This window comes from Chamaea fasciata, unplaced genomic scaffold (assembly GCF_029207755.1).
Source record: "Chamaea fasciata isolate MVZ Bird 193981 ecotype frontalis unplaced genomic scaffold, bChaFas1.0.hap1 SCAF_22, whole genome shotgun sequence".
Classification (NCBI taxonomy): Eukaryota; Metazoa; Chordata; class Aves; order Passeriformes; family Sylviidae; genus Chamaea; species Chamaea fasciata.
In genome coordinates this window covers 1,297,147-1,312,436 of record NW_027094107.1, presented here as the reverse complement: position 1 = coordinate 1,312,436, position 15,290 = coordinate 1,297,147, and the positions used below count along the sequence as shown (strand labels likewise).

Sequence of the window (15,290 nt, the reverse complement as noted above, 5' to 3'; positions counted from 1 at the left end):
ATATGCAGTGAGACGTAGCCTGCTTGCTGTTCAAGGGAGAGGTATTTGAAAACACGCCAACAGTCAGCTCCTCTAGACAGGGTGATTTTTGTCTGTATTGGATGGATCCTGGCTGCTTTGAAAGAACATGGTGGGGGGAAGGAGGGGGAGGAGAAAGGTTCAGCTGGCAAGGTTTCCAGTAGGGGAAGCAACTGAAATTTGTCTTCAAAGCACTGGGAATCTAATGAGGTTACTTTTTAACCTAAATAGCTGCACAGAGGAGAGGTTTCCTTTGCAAGAGCAGTAGAACAATTGCAAAGACTAATCCATAAATTACAGAGCAGCGTGGCAAAGGAAGGGAGCGAGTCCTCTGTTCCCCTCCCTCTCCCACACGCTTTAAGAGAAATTGTCATTTAGACAAGAAACCTTCTGTGTTGCTAAAGGTGCAGCTGGGTGATGGTGTGGGGGATTTTAAAGGCGAGCAGCTCCGGGGAGAGCCTTTGCCTCGCACCAGGAGTGTCTTTGCAGCCTCCGGTTTTCCTGCGCCGCGGCTCGGCCTTTATCGGGATTCGTTTGGATTGGTAAATGTGTGCATTTTTTGAACCGTGCGTCGAGGAAACAAAGCCCCTTCTCTCTGCTCCCGAAGCCACACCCTTTTCTGCGGGTTTTTCCCCCCTCATTGTTCGGGGGAATTTGAGGGTGACCTAATGATGCGGTTAAATAAAACTCGTTGAGCAAGATAAACATTGGGGAATTCACAGCATTCTCATGCTTCACCCTCCCCAGTCTGGGAAAGGAATGGGCTGTGTGGTAAGTTTAAACCAGTCTGCAAACAGTTTGCCTCACCTGCTCCTGGGCGGTGTGAGTTTGGGAACAGTGTATGTCGGTAATGATGTTGGTTTAATGTAAATACCGGGCACGCCGGAGGCGTCTCTGCTGTTAGCTGGAAATTTTAAAGAAAGTTTAGGAGAGGGCTGGCCGAATGTGAAGCTCCAGAGCCTGGTTCTCTCCCTAACAGCTCAACTGCGCTTTAGCCTTGGTGGTGAAAACAACCCTAAGAGTCTAGTCTAAGAGCAGAGCCCGGGTGCCTGGGGCTCCCTGTCCCGGGGCTGCGAGGGTTCCTGTGACAGCACAGCCAGAGCTGCGCCAGCTTTGGCTGCAGGGGAAACCCTGTCTGCAGCTTTGGGTGCAGGGGAAACCCTGTCTGCAGCTTTGGGTGCAGGGGAAACCCTGTCTACAGCTTTGGGTGCAGGGGAAACCCTGTCTGCAGCTTTGGGTGCAGGGGGAACCCTGTCTGCAGCTTTGGGTGCAGGGGGAACCCTGTCTGCAGCTTTGGGTGCAGAGGAAACCCTGTCTGCAGCTTTGGGTGCAGGGGAAACCCTGTCTACAGCTTTGGGTGCAGGGGAAACCCTGTCTGCAGCTTTGGGTGCAGGGGGAACCCTGTCTGCAGCTTTGGGTGCAGGGGAAACCCTGTCTGCAGCTTTGGGTGCAGGGGAAACCCTGTCTGCAGCTTTGGGTGCAGGGGAAACCCTGTCTGCAGCTTTGGGTGCAGGGGAAACCCTGTCTGCAGCTTTGGGTGCAGGGGAAACCCTGTCTACAGCTTTGGGTGCAGGGGAAACCCTGTCTGCAGCTTTGGGTGCAGGGGGAACCCTGTCTGCAGCTTTGGGTGCAGGGGAAACCCTGTCTACAGCTTTGGGTGCAGGGGAAACCCTGTCTGCAGCTTTGGGTGCAGGGGAAACCCTGTCTACAGCTTTGGGTGCAGGGGAAACCCTGTCTGCAGCTTTGGGTGCAGGGGAAACCCTGTCTGCAGCTTTGGGTGCAGAGGAAACCCTGTCTGCAGCTTTGGGTGCAGGGGAGGCTCCTGTCTGATGCATTTTTGGGTCTCCTGTGTGATGCAGGTTTAGGTGCAGAGAGGGCTCCTGTCTGATGCATTTTTGGGTCTCCTGTGTGATGCAGGTTTGGGTGCAGAGAGGGTTCCTGTCTGATACATTTTTGGGTCTCCTGTCTGATGCATTTTTGGGTGCAGGGGAGGCTCCTGTCTGAGGCAGGTTTGGGTGCAGAGGAAGCTCCTTGTCTCTCCGATTCAAGCGCCGTGCTCTGTCTGGAGCCCAAGTGCCTGAGCTCCTGCTGTGGTGATTAATCCCATTGACTTCACAGAAAGTTTTTGAGAGGGAGGTCTGCAGAATTTGTCCCATAATTAGTAAATCACTCTGTGCGCTGCGTTCCCCTGAGCAGCATCAAAGTGGGGGCTAATCAGGTATGACTGGGCAGCAGAAGAGAAATTCCTGGCTTTGGTTTCGGCTGTGTAATGGAGTGGAGCCTGCTCCCTCCCGCGGTCAGCATTTCCTGGTTTGTGCTGCGGAAGAGAGGGCAACTGGAGCTTCTTGAACACGAAACAGGCAGGAGAGGCTGGGAAGGCATTAAAAACACCCTTTAACGGGCCAGAGACCTTTCATTCTTCTGCCTCCCCCGCTGTGCTGCTCTGCCCAGAGGTGGTGTGTGACCCTCTGCCCTGGCAGCCTGAGCACCCCTGATGGCTGCAGCGCTGCCCTGGCTCCCTGGCTCTGTCTTCCTGCCTCAAAAGCTGAGGTGACCCTTGTCAATCCAGGTTTGCACTTGGCCTGTGGGGAGTGTTCCTCTGGTCCATGAGGGAGCAGGAATTCCTGCGTGGTGGACAGAGAAGTGGCCCTTAAAGTTCTCCTTTCCAACCCAAACACTTGTGGGGATAATTGCTCTGAGGTTTTTCACCCCCCCTCCCCCCTCCATTGGGTTTATTCAGGTCTCTGTGACACTGAATGGAAGGAGATTGTGTAATTTTGTTGTGTATGTGTTTTGAGAGTCTGCTTTTTTTCTGAAGCGGTTGGTTCAGATAAAATTGTGATTACTGTTGTGGGGTTACCTGAGGACTCATTCTCTCATAGAAGGAATTTTCTGTTACCATTTTATCAGCAATACTGTTGAGTGACACCAATAGTTATTTTTACCTTTGCATTTTGCAGTGTAGCATAAAAATCTTGAAAAATCTAAATTGTGTTCATTTACCTTTCTGACTCTCTCAGCCTAAAATTGCTTTACCAGAGAATAAATTCTTCATTTCTCTTGTTAATATAAAGAAATCCCAGAGCCAGGGTTTTTTTTTCCCACAAAATGTATTGTAAGTATTTTATAAGACAAAATTGTAAATAGTGGGGTTGTCAAAAAGTTCTTTGAATGTGGGTGTAAAAGTTTGTATGCAAGATGTTAAAAAGTCTGGTGTCACTGTGAGGTTACTAGGATTTTTAAATATCTTTTTTTTTAAGGCAGAATGTATTAACCCAGCTGTGCTATCTCGTTCTGCTGGGTTTATAAATGCATTTGTGACATTTTGGGAGCCCAAATGCTGTTGGTAATGCCACAGAACTGGAGGCTCCAAGCTCTCATGTTCTAGTGTGATCCCACAAGATTGGTATAATTTCAAGATTGTGAGAGGCTTTGGATGTGAGTGCCAAGATGCTGGAATTCTTGGAAATGTATCCTGTTTAGAAATACTCAGCCATGATTTCCTGGAGTTGTTCTTTACAATAGGTGTTTAAAAAAAGGATCATTACAAGGCATGTCAGTTCCACTGTCCCTTCAGGGTTAAAGTGCTGCTGTTGTGTTTCTTTGGCCATCATGTTGTTCCTTTCCTTGGTGCTCAGGAGGGCAAGGTTCTGCCTCTGGGTCTCTGTTGATAGAGTAACAAGATGTTTTTTAGTCAGATAGCTCAAATTGTTAACATTGGCATCTAAATCATCCTCACTGGGTTTATAAGATTAACTCACTGAGACCAGTCTCCCTGAGTAACTGCTCCAGGTTGTTTTCAGACTGCAGAGGAGTGTTTTGGAGGTTGAAAATCGTTTTTCTTTGCATCCTTGAGGCAGACCGGCAACATATTTCTTTTTGATCTAATTCCATAGGTCATCACAGATGAAATGTCACAGCGAGGTTATTCCCTAATTGATTACAGCATCAAAGCAGAGCTGTGGGGATAGGTAAAGAATAAACTCAAGGAGACGAGGGGTTTGTGAGGATGCAAAGTTTTAACTCTGCACACAAGTGGGTGAGCTAAGAAAGCAGCTGGAAACCACCTGAGACAAACCAGGTGACCTTGAGCACGGCCTGTGGTGGTTTTGCCTCGTTCTTCATTATGAGAACTGTCAAATGAAGTTAATGAAATCAATGCAACAATAAGTAGAGCTGCCCCCCTGGGAGGAGAAGAACCAAATTGCTGCTACTAAACGGAACATTCCTGAGGAAATTAATTGCGCATCGCTCTTCTGCGTGACCCCTGAAATCCTCGTGCTGCAAATGATCATTTCTGGGGAAATACAGCTCCTGAAATGATGCTGCTGGCAGGGACCACAGTCTCACCGAATGTGAGAAGGAGAGAAACAGTAGCTAGAGCAGCGATTCTTTGTTTTTTCTTAGTTAACAAAGGCTAGATTTGTTTCCCCATGAAGGAATTTGAGCGGGAGCTTGGAGGTTTCTCTGCTGGGAAGCAGGGCAGTGAGACATGAGGGGCAGGATGCTGAAATAGTGATCTCTGTGCTGGGCTGAGAGGTGCTGAACTCCCCTGCGCTGCTGCCACATGTGAGTAACGCCCAGATGTGAGTGGTGGGTACAGGAGTGATTCCTTCTTTCTTGGAGAACAGGAAGGCTGGTGCTGAGTGTTTGCACTTGGGTTTTGTGTAACTCTTTGGTTCCCAGCTCAGCTTCCTGCTCACTGTTGTCAGTTCCTGCAAGGCTCCTGGTGCTGTGGGAATGCTGTGAGCTGCCTTGTCCATCCTCTGCAGGGCAGCAGCCCCTCCTGGGACCACAGGCAGCCAGGGGGGTATTCTGTAGCAGCTCTGGCCAGGTGGAACAACACTGTGTGCTTTTCCAGCTGCGGGGCTGAACTGCATCCCAAAGGGTGGGAAATTTTATCAGAGCAGCAGGAGTGTTTCAGGACACGCTGAGCTGCCAGGCTGGGTCTGCTCTGGGCTGAGCTCCGTGCTCAGGAAGAGACTGGCTGCAACATGGAGAGGGAGGGACTTCAACTGTTAGAATAAAGAACATCCAGAGAAGTTAAAGGTTGAATGTTTTTGGAGGAGAAAGCAAATCCTGCCTCCTGAGGTCATCCAAGCATGATAAATCCACACAGTCTTCTCAGAGAGATTTCTTACTTGGCTAATGCAGCAGGAGTTGAGCTGGGGATCTCCAGAGCCTGGGAAATGTGAGAGGGTGTAGCTTGGATTTAGTTCTGTGATGGACTCAGGCATGTTACGGATTGTTAGATGTGTCTCTGATAGCCTGCAGAGGTTATTGTTAGGAGCAGTAAACACACCTCCTGCATAGGACAGGGCAGGCTGGAATGAAAACGCTGCTTCTGATTATTGGGTTGGTTTTCAGATCCTTTAATTGTCTCATTTAACCAGGCTGCAGTTTGTTGGTTGATATTTCAGAAAGCTCAGATCAGTGGTGCTGGAATACTAGCATCAAGCTCAGCCAATGCTTTTAAGTCTCTCTCCTGACTTACAGAAGAAAATTAATTGTTTTCTCGATGACAGATGGCACATTTAAGACCAGAACAAAAGAGCCTGTTCCTAGCAGTCCTTAGTTGAGCAGTTTTATCCACAAAGCGTGGAGAAAAGTTATGGAAATAATTTTAGCCAGTAGTTGTTGATGTACTTTCTCCTAGTATTTCTGTAAAAAAATAGTCTCAAGTGGAAACACCTTCGTGCCCTTAGAATAAGTTTTCTGCTAAAGATTTGATTTTGAAACGCTTTTTAAAAACAGAGTTATAAAATGGAAGAAAGCCTCACTTGAGTCTTTCGTATGGGCAGACCCGTACATGGCTACACACCTTGTCCCTGGGTTGGTGCACCTTCCCCTGCATGACTGTGATGGAGCCTGTGCTCTCTGTTTTGCAGGCAGAACCCAGAAGTGCAGCTGCAGTTACAACAGAGACCACCTCACCACCACAGCCCAACTTCTTCCTTGACATCCCTGGGATCTTTGACTTTGCTCCAGTCTCCTCCACCTTCTAGGCTGTCCCCTTCCCAGCACCAGCAACCTCTGACTCCCAGCCAGGCAGATCCTGGCATCCTGCCACGGACCCAGCAGCCTTTCTTGTCCAACCCAGTGCATCAGGGAGATCTGTACCGACTATGCCAGCCCTTCCTAGGCCCGCAGCAGCAGCAGGGAGACTCCTACTCCGTGATGCCCCGGGCCCAGCAGATCCCTTCCCCCTACCAGCAGATGCAAGTGGATCCTTTTGCCATCGTTTCCAGGGCCCAGCAGATGGTGGAAATCCTGTCGGAGGAGAACCGGTCCCTGCGACAGGAGCTGGATGGGTGCTATGAGAAGGTGGCCCGGCTGCAGAAGGTGGGTGGTTGTGGAATTCAGGCATTCTCCTGTCTCTGCTCTAGGCCCTAATTGAATCATTTAGTCTGCAGCTGCTGGATTCCTTTGCTGAGGGGATTGATTATGTACTTTAGAGTCTTTTGTATGCAGATTGATTAGTCTGTGTCCTGTGCCTTTGGGCATCAGCTTAACTTTGGCAGAAGATGGAATCAAAGCCTTCGGTTTTCTGCTAACAGTTCATTGACCATGCTCAAAAGCACGTCCTCCTGCTGACTGCCTGACTGCTTGGCTTGCTTGGCTAATTTAAGGCTTGTGCAGGACAGCAGCAGGTTTCATTTTCCCAAAAAGACTTCAGAGCTGCAGGAAGGGCCTGTTTGGGATGGCACAAGACCACAGCCACTCAAGGAGGCACAGGGGACATTGCTACAAAACTGACTGGCACCACAGTGTGCAGGGCAAGTAGTGCTGCTATGGCTACACTAAAGACATTTGGACTGCAGGACTGGGACTAACACTCCTTTTGTCCCTCTCTCAACAGCGCACAATTTCCATGAAAACTTAATGTCTCGATTTGGACCCAGCTATTTGCCACCTTTTGGTTTTATGGAACAAGCAGAGTAAATGATGCTAAGACATTTAAAGGAAAATACCCCAGTGAGACCCATCATTAATGTGCATGTGTGGAGGTATTTTCATGCTGCCTCACAGAAATAACTCCTTGATGACCACTGGTGTAAAGCTGGGCAGCAGGTCAGCTTTGCTTTAGCCTTGCAGCTGTGGAAAGGCTGATGCTACTTAGCAATTTAGGACTTTGTGGGCCTTGCTGTGCTCTTTGCACTGAGCAGTATTCGGGGCCAGAAAAATGTGTGGCTGCTTGTCTTTGAGTTCAGGTGGCCAGTGTGGCTTTCCACACTCATTATTTATTCCCCGTGTTACCTCTTACCAGGGACATGTGTTCATTTGGTTGTATTTTTTTGGAAGGTTTTTGGCCAGGAAATACTTGGGAGAATTGTTTGACAGCTTCCTGACAGAAGGATACAAATGCACTTCCCTCCACCTCCCTGTTGATCACGTGCTGTAGACGGTTCTGATGGGGTTTGCTGTGGCGTGGATCCACACTTCCATAGCAAACCATGCCCAGCAAAGAGAATTAGGAGAGAATCTCCTGCTCTGGATGATCAGAGAAACTTTACACTGAAGTCTAAAAGGAAGGAAAAAGCATGTTTTATTGCAAAATTATTCAGCCACTGGTATTCTTGCTATAGAGGGATTCATCACGGACCTGAGACTTTCTTTTACTTAGTGTAAAAGTGTAGGTTTCCCTCAATAAAGAACACTTGAGACAAAATAATCTCCTGTCTGAGACAATTAAATTTGTTAGTGAAAAATAGTAAGTGCTTGTTTTCATTTCCACTGCAGCTGGAAACAGAAATTCAGCAAGTTTCAGAGGCATACAAAAACCTGGAGAAATCATCCTCCAAGAGGGATGCCCTGGAAAAGGCCATGAGAAACAAACTGGAAGGAGAAATTCGTAGGCTTCATGATTTCAACAGGGATCTAAGAGGTAAATGAAGTAAAACTTCTGTTCTTCAATGCTGGGGGTTTTGTTTTTATGTTTACTCAGCAAGACAGAGTTTTGCTGCAGAATTCAGTGTCTGACACGACTGGAATATGATGGGATACTCAGGTGCATTCAGTAGTCAGAGATTTTAAGTACTTGCTGGAATAATGGAAAAGACAGGTTTAGGAGAGGGCTGTAGTCTTTCATTTCCAGCCTGTTTCTCATTGACAAGAAGCATGTGATAAGCCAAATACCATAAACCAGATGCAAGCCTGGAATTCTCTCATGTCTTATATCCTAGAGACAATTTGTACAATTTGTTCAGTTTACACAAATGGAAAGAGGTTTTGCTGACTGCCTAATCCCACACCAGGCACGTTCACTTTATTTCCTGTCCAGTGACCCTTTTTGCACTGACATACAAACTGCGGAGTGTCTGTTCTTCCTGAAGGTCTTGTCATTCCTTATCAATGTAGGCATCTGGTTTTTTGGATCTCCCTTCCTTTTTCAGAGTGAGATGTTAGTCTGGCTCTTGCTAAGAGGCTGAGGCAGCACCACGGCTGGCAGCAGAGTGCTGTGGAGTGGTATTTGACCTTACTGGGGGTAAAAGTTTACGCATTAGTTTGGAAGGTGGAAAACATCTGCAATTTGAGATTTTTGAAGGTGCACAAACAGTTTTTTAAACTGTAAGTTTAATTTTTTTAAGAAAGCCTTCTGATTGTCCCGCATGCTCTCACTGCCTCATGTCTTTTACTAAAAATCCCAGAAATTGTTTTGCATCCAGGAAGTAAATAGTGTACACAAAGGCCTGCATTAAATAATCTTATTCATAATAAAACGCAGCATGAACATTTCATTCTAATTTTCACAGGCTGACACAAATTTCTAGCAGCTTGAAGCAGCAGAGCTGTTAAGCTGTTTTTAGAGTTTTACACTATTCCCTCAAGTCAGAGATTTAATCTTCTGTTAAGATTTAGTAGAGAATTATAAGAGATCTTTTAATTGCATTGTGGGATTTATTTGTGTGGAAAAAAATAAAGGTATAAATTAAAAAAATAAACTTCTGTGTTATAAACGTTTAAAATAATTTCTTTGGAACTTTAACCTGCTTTGTCTCATTGAGTTTATTTCCTTAAGGACATAATTAGAAACATTTCAAAAGTGAGTGAACATCAACTTCTGGTAGGCTGTGGAATCAGGAGATTCATCAGGAATGCCCTGAGCAGATGTAACTTAATGCTTGAAAGTTTTTAATTATTTAGTTTGCTTTTATTGAACGTTTTTGCAGAACGCATGGAGACAGCCAACAAGCAGCTGGCCGAGAAGGAGTTTGAGGGGTCTGAAGACAATCGGAAAACCATCTCCCAGCTCTTTGCACAAAGTGAGTTACTCAGCCTTTATGGCTCAGTGGAAAGCTCCAGTCACCCTGGGAAGGAGGACACTGCAGCAGGTTAATTATCAGCATAGAAATCAGGGCAGTGGCAGTCCAAATCTGGCAGTGGAGAAAGGAGGAGGGATTCAAGAATTCCTTTTTCTGTCAGTATGTAAAATCCCTCTGATGGGATTTGTTAGAGATTTTGGAGCAAAGGTAATTTGCAGTTAAATTGTAAAATTAGTGTTTACCCCATTATTTACATATTTTATCCACCTATTTTATTCCTTGAAAGCTTTGAAATTAAACCTTCCCAGGCTGACAGGAGTCCTGGCCTGAGTTAAGGCCAGTAGGAGAGGAGCCTGGTAGATCTCCTATCTCCTTCCTCTCTAATTTGCCACTGCCCTATCCTGTTCAGCAAAAATAAAGGGGATGAACACGCCTGCAGTCTGCTGGGCTGGGTGAGGGTCAGGAATTCTGTCCACGGCAATGGATTTATCACAAGGCAGACCAAAATGACGGGTGTGAAATGCTGCTTTTCCTTTGTTCTGAAATGTCTTGAGGCCGACGGCGCCGGGCCAACTTCTCTCTCATCCCACAGTGTGCTCCACCCTTCTGACAATGCTCACTTTTCTCCAATTGTTATATAAAAAGGTAGTGCAATAAAATTGCAAAACAGAGTTTTTCTGTGGTGTAATAGATGCTGCAGCTACCCTGACAGATTCTGGTGTCCCTCTCTTGTGTCATCTTTAGCTTATTCCTTGTGGTTTGCCTTGCAAGCAAATGGCTGTGAGGGAGTGAATTCCAAACTCCTGGTGGTACTGGGAAGTCTGGGAGTTTAGTGTCTCCTTCTGCTGGGTGGACACTGAGGTTCACAGGTGCACCCAGAAAGGTGGGGAGGTCAAAGCTGTGGGGCCTCTCCTTTTGGATGAACATGGAAGCCACGGTGCTGCGTTTCATGTCCCAGCATTTCTAGGGGTGCTGCGGGCACTTGTCAAGTGCAGCAGTTCTCATTTGGAGAAAAGGCTGCCAACAAAACCTCCAAAAGCCTCTCTGCAAGCATTTCCAGATTAACAAACAGCCTGGTAGCACTGACTGATACCTGCTGGCATAATGCCACCCTGTCTCAATGCAGCTCAGTCTCTGCAGTACAGTTTAATCTGCTCACACTGGCAGCAACTCCTTCCTGGGTGGAGGACAAATGCTGGGAAAAGATGGGCAAAAGACAAAAGCAGGTGATGACATTTGTCCTTATGTCCTGAGCTGGCTCTGAGCTGCGCTCAGGGTTTGCTCTGCAAGAGCTCTGGGTGCTGTTGGTGGACAGGTTTGTTTCGCAACCTGTGTGTGGGCTGTGTTGATTCCCTGGCAGAAGGGAATCTTTAGCTCCTCTGTGTTGCTAAAGCTTTGCTCCTGGCTCTTTGCTGGCAGCAGAAAGGGACTAATTGTGGTCCTGTAAATATAGTTATGCACATGCTTGCACAAACGGGCCTGAGTACTCCACATACAGTCTGTCCTAACACCCAGCACCTCATTCCTGTTTTTCAAGCCTTCCACTCCTTGTCCTCATTCCTTTGTCGTGGGATATTGGTTTCTGGAATGCAGTTTCTCTGGTGTCATCAGTGCTGCGTGTAGATCACTCCAGGGAGTATTCTGTGGTTGTGTATCCAGCAAGTGGGTTAATGTTATCTTTGGAGCTGGTTGGCTGGAGCTGGGAATGGCAGCATACACAGAGCACATCAGCTCTGTGTTGTGGCTTTGCCTTACACCCCTGTCCGATAATTTATGCAGTCTCCAATTATTTTTATCCTCTCTGTTTTCTTATGTTCCTGCAACACTCAGCATTATTGCTGCTCCAACAGTGTCCAGCTCTTCCTGGAGAGCAGCAGAGAAGGATGAGCTGCTGTTTGGGGTGGCAGCTCTGAGAAGGGACAGAACAGATGTATGTGCCTCATTTCTGGCCCCGGGGGTCATTTTTACAGGCAGTAGAGGAGGACTGAGGAGTTCTTCTTGCTGATTTGTTTTCTGACTCCTCTGAAGATATTGCTGGGGGTTCCTCTGAGAAGGGACAAAACCCCCTTCCTGTTTGGGGGGGTCAGTGTGGAAAAAAGGAACACAAGTTTTTCAGGAACACCAAACTGCTATCTCTCTCCCCAGCCTGAGATATTAAAATTACTCAGTTTGTTTTCCACTGCTGAAAGCCCAGAGGTGAAGAGATGCCAAGTTTCACTAACTATCTGCATAATCACAGCAAATTACCTGAGTAACTGTACTGAGTGATGCACCTTCTATTCCTTCTCACTATCTTTGTGCACTCTGTTGCTTGAAGGTACCATACTTGTTTTTCAGGATTACAGGTCCTTCTCTTCCTTGAAAGCCATGCCCTTTTATTTTCCCTCTTAACACTAGATTTGCATTCTCCTTCTTCTGAGAAGCCCCACTGTAATCTTCCCTTCACCTCTGGAGCGAAAGGCTCCTGATAATGGGCAGAGACAAGTGCTGTGCATTGATAACTATCACTTTTTTATCCATAGACAAGGAAACACAGAGGGAAAAAGAGAAACTGGAAATAGAGCTGGCTGCTGCCCGCTCCACCAACGAGGACCAGCGGAGACACATCGAGATCCGAGACCAGGCCCTGAACAACGCTCAGGCCAAGGTGGTGAAGCTGGAGGAGGAGGTAAGGATGCTGAGAGAGAGGAGTCAGGGTAGCCTGTGTTCCAGCAAAAGTGGCTGTGGGAATGAGTTTGTCTTGTGGAATTTATAAGGAAATCTACTTTCTTCAAAGCCGTTTCTATCGGCTTAGCCTTGTGTTGACTAGCTAAACAGATAAGCCACAAATCTCTATTTCCTTGGAAATGCTTTTGTGTAAGCAGCCATATTTTGTTTTCATTTTTTTTCAAGTTGTAAAAGTGGGCTGCAAGTGGAATCTCAGCCCTGGAAGCCTGGTGAGCTTGGCAGAAATTCAGATCTAGATGGACTTTCAAGTAATATCAGATGAATGCAGCTTGTCCTCTTGTGGGGACAGTGCAGCTCACTTTATGTGCCCAGCATTTGTAATAAGCTGGGCATGGCCTTAGTAGTTTTCTCTCCCTTTCCTCCCAAGAGAGGATAATGCATTTGAGCTGCTTAGCTGGGCAGCTTTCACAGCAGTTTCTTTTGTAGCCTTGTCCCTGCCACTCTTGGCTCTCACCTTTGTGCCCTTCTCCGTCACGGTGTCCATCCTTTCCTCCTGCCTTCTGCTCTCCTCTCAAAGGCCCCATTTCCCACTCCAGCCTCTGCTTCCTTTACTCCTACTCTTCCTCCATGGAGAGTCTCAGGAGGAAATCTCCTGGCCAAGCACACTTCCTCACTGCAGATTTGTTCTCCAGCCCTGCCATCTCCCTGGCTACCAGCACTCAACGTCACCCTCAGCTGGGCACTGTGCCTGTGTCCACCTGAATTTTGCTGCCTTCAGAGACATTCCTCAAACCCTCCCCTTGTCTGCTTTAATTCTCTGTCCCTTTAGAATCCCATTGTGCCAACAGAGGAGGAACGATCAAATACTGAGTGAGTATCCTCCTCTCCCAGGTGCAGGTGTAGCTCTTTTCTGAGTTTTAGCCTGCTCTTCTCTGAGCCCTCAATAGCCCTCCCCTGAATCTCCCTGTGTCCTTAATTTTTGCCCTTCCTGTAATCTCTTCATGCAAGCCTTCCCTCAGTCCCTCTGGACGTCCCCTGGACCTGCTCTGCTCATTCAGGATGTTCTTGCGGGTTTACCTGCTGTCATCACCTCTTTCAGCCTGGTGTGGCTGACTTGCACTCACTCAGGGGATGGGGAGCATTAGGTTATAGGGGAATTTACAGGTGACATGGCTCTCTTTGGCTCCCAAACTATTTTGTCATTGATTCTGCAATGTATTGGGACCTTTTGGCTTTCCTTCAAATTTCAGCTCCTTTTTTAAAAGCCTGATGTGTCACTAACTCCAAGTACATGGGACATCCTTGTGGTTTCCTTGGAGAATGCTTGGAGTCAGTGTGGATGAGGAGCTCTGATCAGCTGGGCCAGCACACACAGCACTTGGCTGGGTTGAACCTCTGTGTAGGCACTAATTTTGGCTCCCTCACAGTAAAGTTGAAGCCTTGAGGGGTAATAATAATTGCATGTTTTATTTTCAAAAGACTGCTCTTGCTTTACTGGGAGAATTGGGTTCAGTGCTGTGGCAAAGTATTCCTGCCTGGGTAGAATAGTGAAATACCTTAGTCACTCTGGGCCAAATTGCATGATAGCTTAAAAAACACACACAGGCTGACACAGAGTGAAGTGATCTGCATGAGGGCTTGTGGTCACATGCATCCAACCTTTGCTGGAATCCCAGGGTGTGCAGGAAGTGCCACCCTTCCTGCTGGAGATAAATATGGAAGCGTCTTGGTGAGGGAGCAGGAATTAACTCTGCTTTTTCCTAGAGGTGAGAGGGAATAAGGGGAAACAAATGGTAAAGAGTCACTTTTGCAGATTTCCCAAATCACTTTTTAATGAAATGCTTAGGATTAGAACGCATTTGTTGCCTCATTAGTGTTGAACTGTGGGAAGTTCCCCAATCCCCAGGGTGTTTGGTAACTCCAAAGTGCAGCCAAGGAGCTGCTCAGAGCTCAGGGCACCTTTGGAAGGGGCTGGGAACACCATTCTGAGTTAGTGGCATTCAGTGGCCAGGAGATATGAACAGTTTGTGGATTATTTCTTTATTCTGGCCAGGTTAATCTGAGTGACTAGTCCCTGTAAGTGTCAGGAATTTCCAAACTGGTCCTGCAGAAGAGGGTGGAGTTTCTTAGGCTCAGGTTTGGCAGCTACTGTGTCTCGGGGCCTGAGGGGGGATGCATATTTCAGTTCTTGCCTCCTGTAATGTAAGTTTTCAGCTTTCCTTTTTATCCTTTCCATTTTGACTTCCTATTAAGCAGAGTAACCTTGCCTTGTATGCACCAGATCCTTTATAAAAAGAATATTTCCATCCTAGGGAGAGCTATAAGCCATATATGACTGTAACTGAATTTAAATGTTGCTTTGGAATTGGAGCTTTAGATTCTTTTCAAAACCCTTGGCTTGAATTGCCAGTCTGGACAAAACCACTCATCTGTAAAATGTAGACACTTGTCTACACCTGTGGAGCTTTGAGGGTTTTTATGTATACTGGATTGTAACATCCAAGTTAGACTGAAAGGAGAGATAAAGGGATGCTAAATGCGATGGAGAAAGGAATGATCATGGAGATAGTGAAGTACAGTGAGAAGCAGTTGGATGCAAAAGGAGACATTCACAGAATGCTTCCCCTGTTAGCAGGGGTGAAATGGCTCTTCAAATTTAGAACAAGCTGCCATTAACGTGTTTGATAGTGTGGGGTTTATTTCTGCAAAGTGCAAAATAGGGTGAGTGATCATAAATATTTAAAGCAAACTTAAATGTGTCTACGAACAGAATTGCTAAGTATGTATATGTTTTGTGTATAATATTTAAACTTTACTACTTCTCTACTCTCCATAAAGGTACACAGTTATTAACCCCTATTTTCACTTCTCTATTTTTGTTCTTCCCTTTAGTAAATGTTCCGCAGCTTTGCATAAATCAGCAGCTTACTAAAATTGTTTCTAGTGAAGTCTTGGTCTGTGGTTTCTGAAATCAAAACTTCAAATTATTTTCATTACATGTAATGCATTTGACATAAATTGAACATATTTGAGGTAAAATGTATGTTGGCTTAAAAATACATATCACAGTCAGAAACAGTTAGCGATAATAATATTTGGAGCTAAAGCAATGAAAAATTCTCATTTTGGGGCATGGGTTGCTGTGAGGGTCTCGGGGGGGTGGCAGCAGGGTTGTGGCTGCTCACACAGGATTTAACCCCGTCTGCTCACACACACCTCGAGAGCCTGGAGCAGATGGAGCAGTTACACTGGGCTTTGCTCTGGGCCAGGGCCAGGACTGCTGGCTTTGCAGGAAGGACCATCCTGACCCACCTGACACTGAGTAAATGCTGACTTGCTGCC

The 15,290-nt window shown here is 46.5% G+C and overlaps 1 protein-coding gene across 3 annotated transcripts in view; it reads left to right on the top strand.

The window, feature by feature from the left end:
• Positions 1-15,290, top strand: part of AMOT (angiomotin) — a 52,592-nt gene that overhangs the window by 24,202 nt on the left and 13,100 nt on the right. For all 3 annotated transcript variants that reach the window (XM_066202306.1, XM_066202304.1, XM_066202305.1), the window contains exons 4-7: positions 5,907-6,360; positions 7,759-7,903; positions 9,189-9,281; positions 11,804-11,949. In XM_066202306.1, the coding sequence (XP_066058403.1) occupies positions 5,907-6,360; positions 7,759-7,903; positions 9,189-9,281; positions 11,804-11,949 (838 nt within the window). The remainder of the gene's footprint in view (positions 1-5,906; positions 6,361-7,758; positions 7,904-9,188; positions 9,282-11,803; positions 11,950-15,290) is intronic.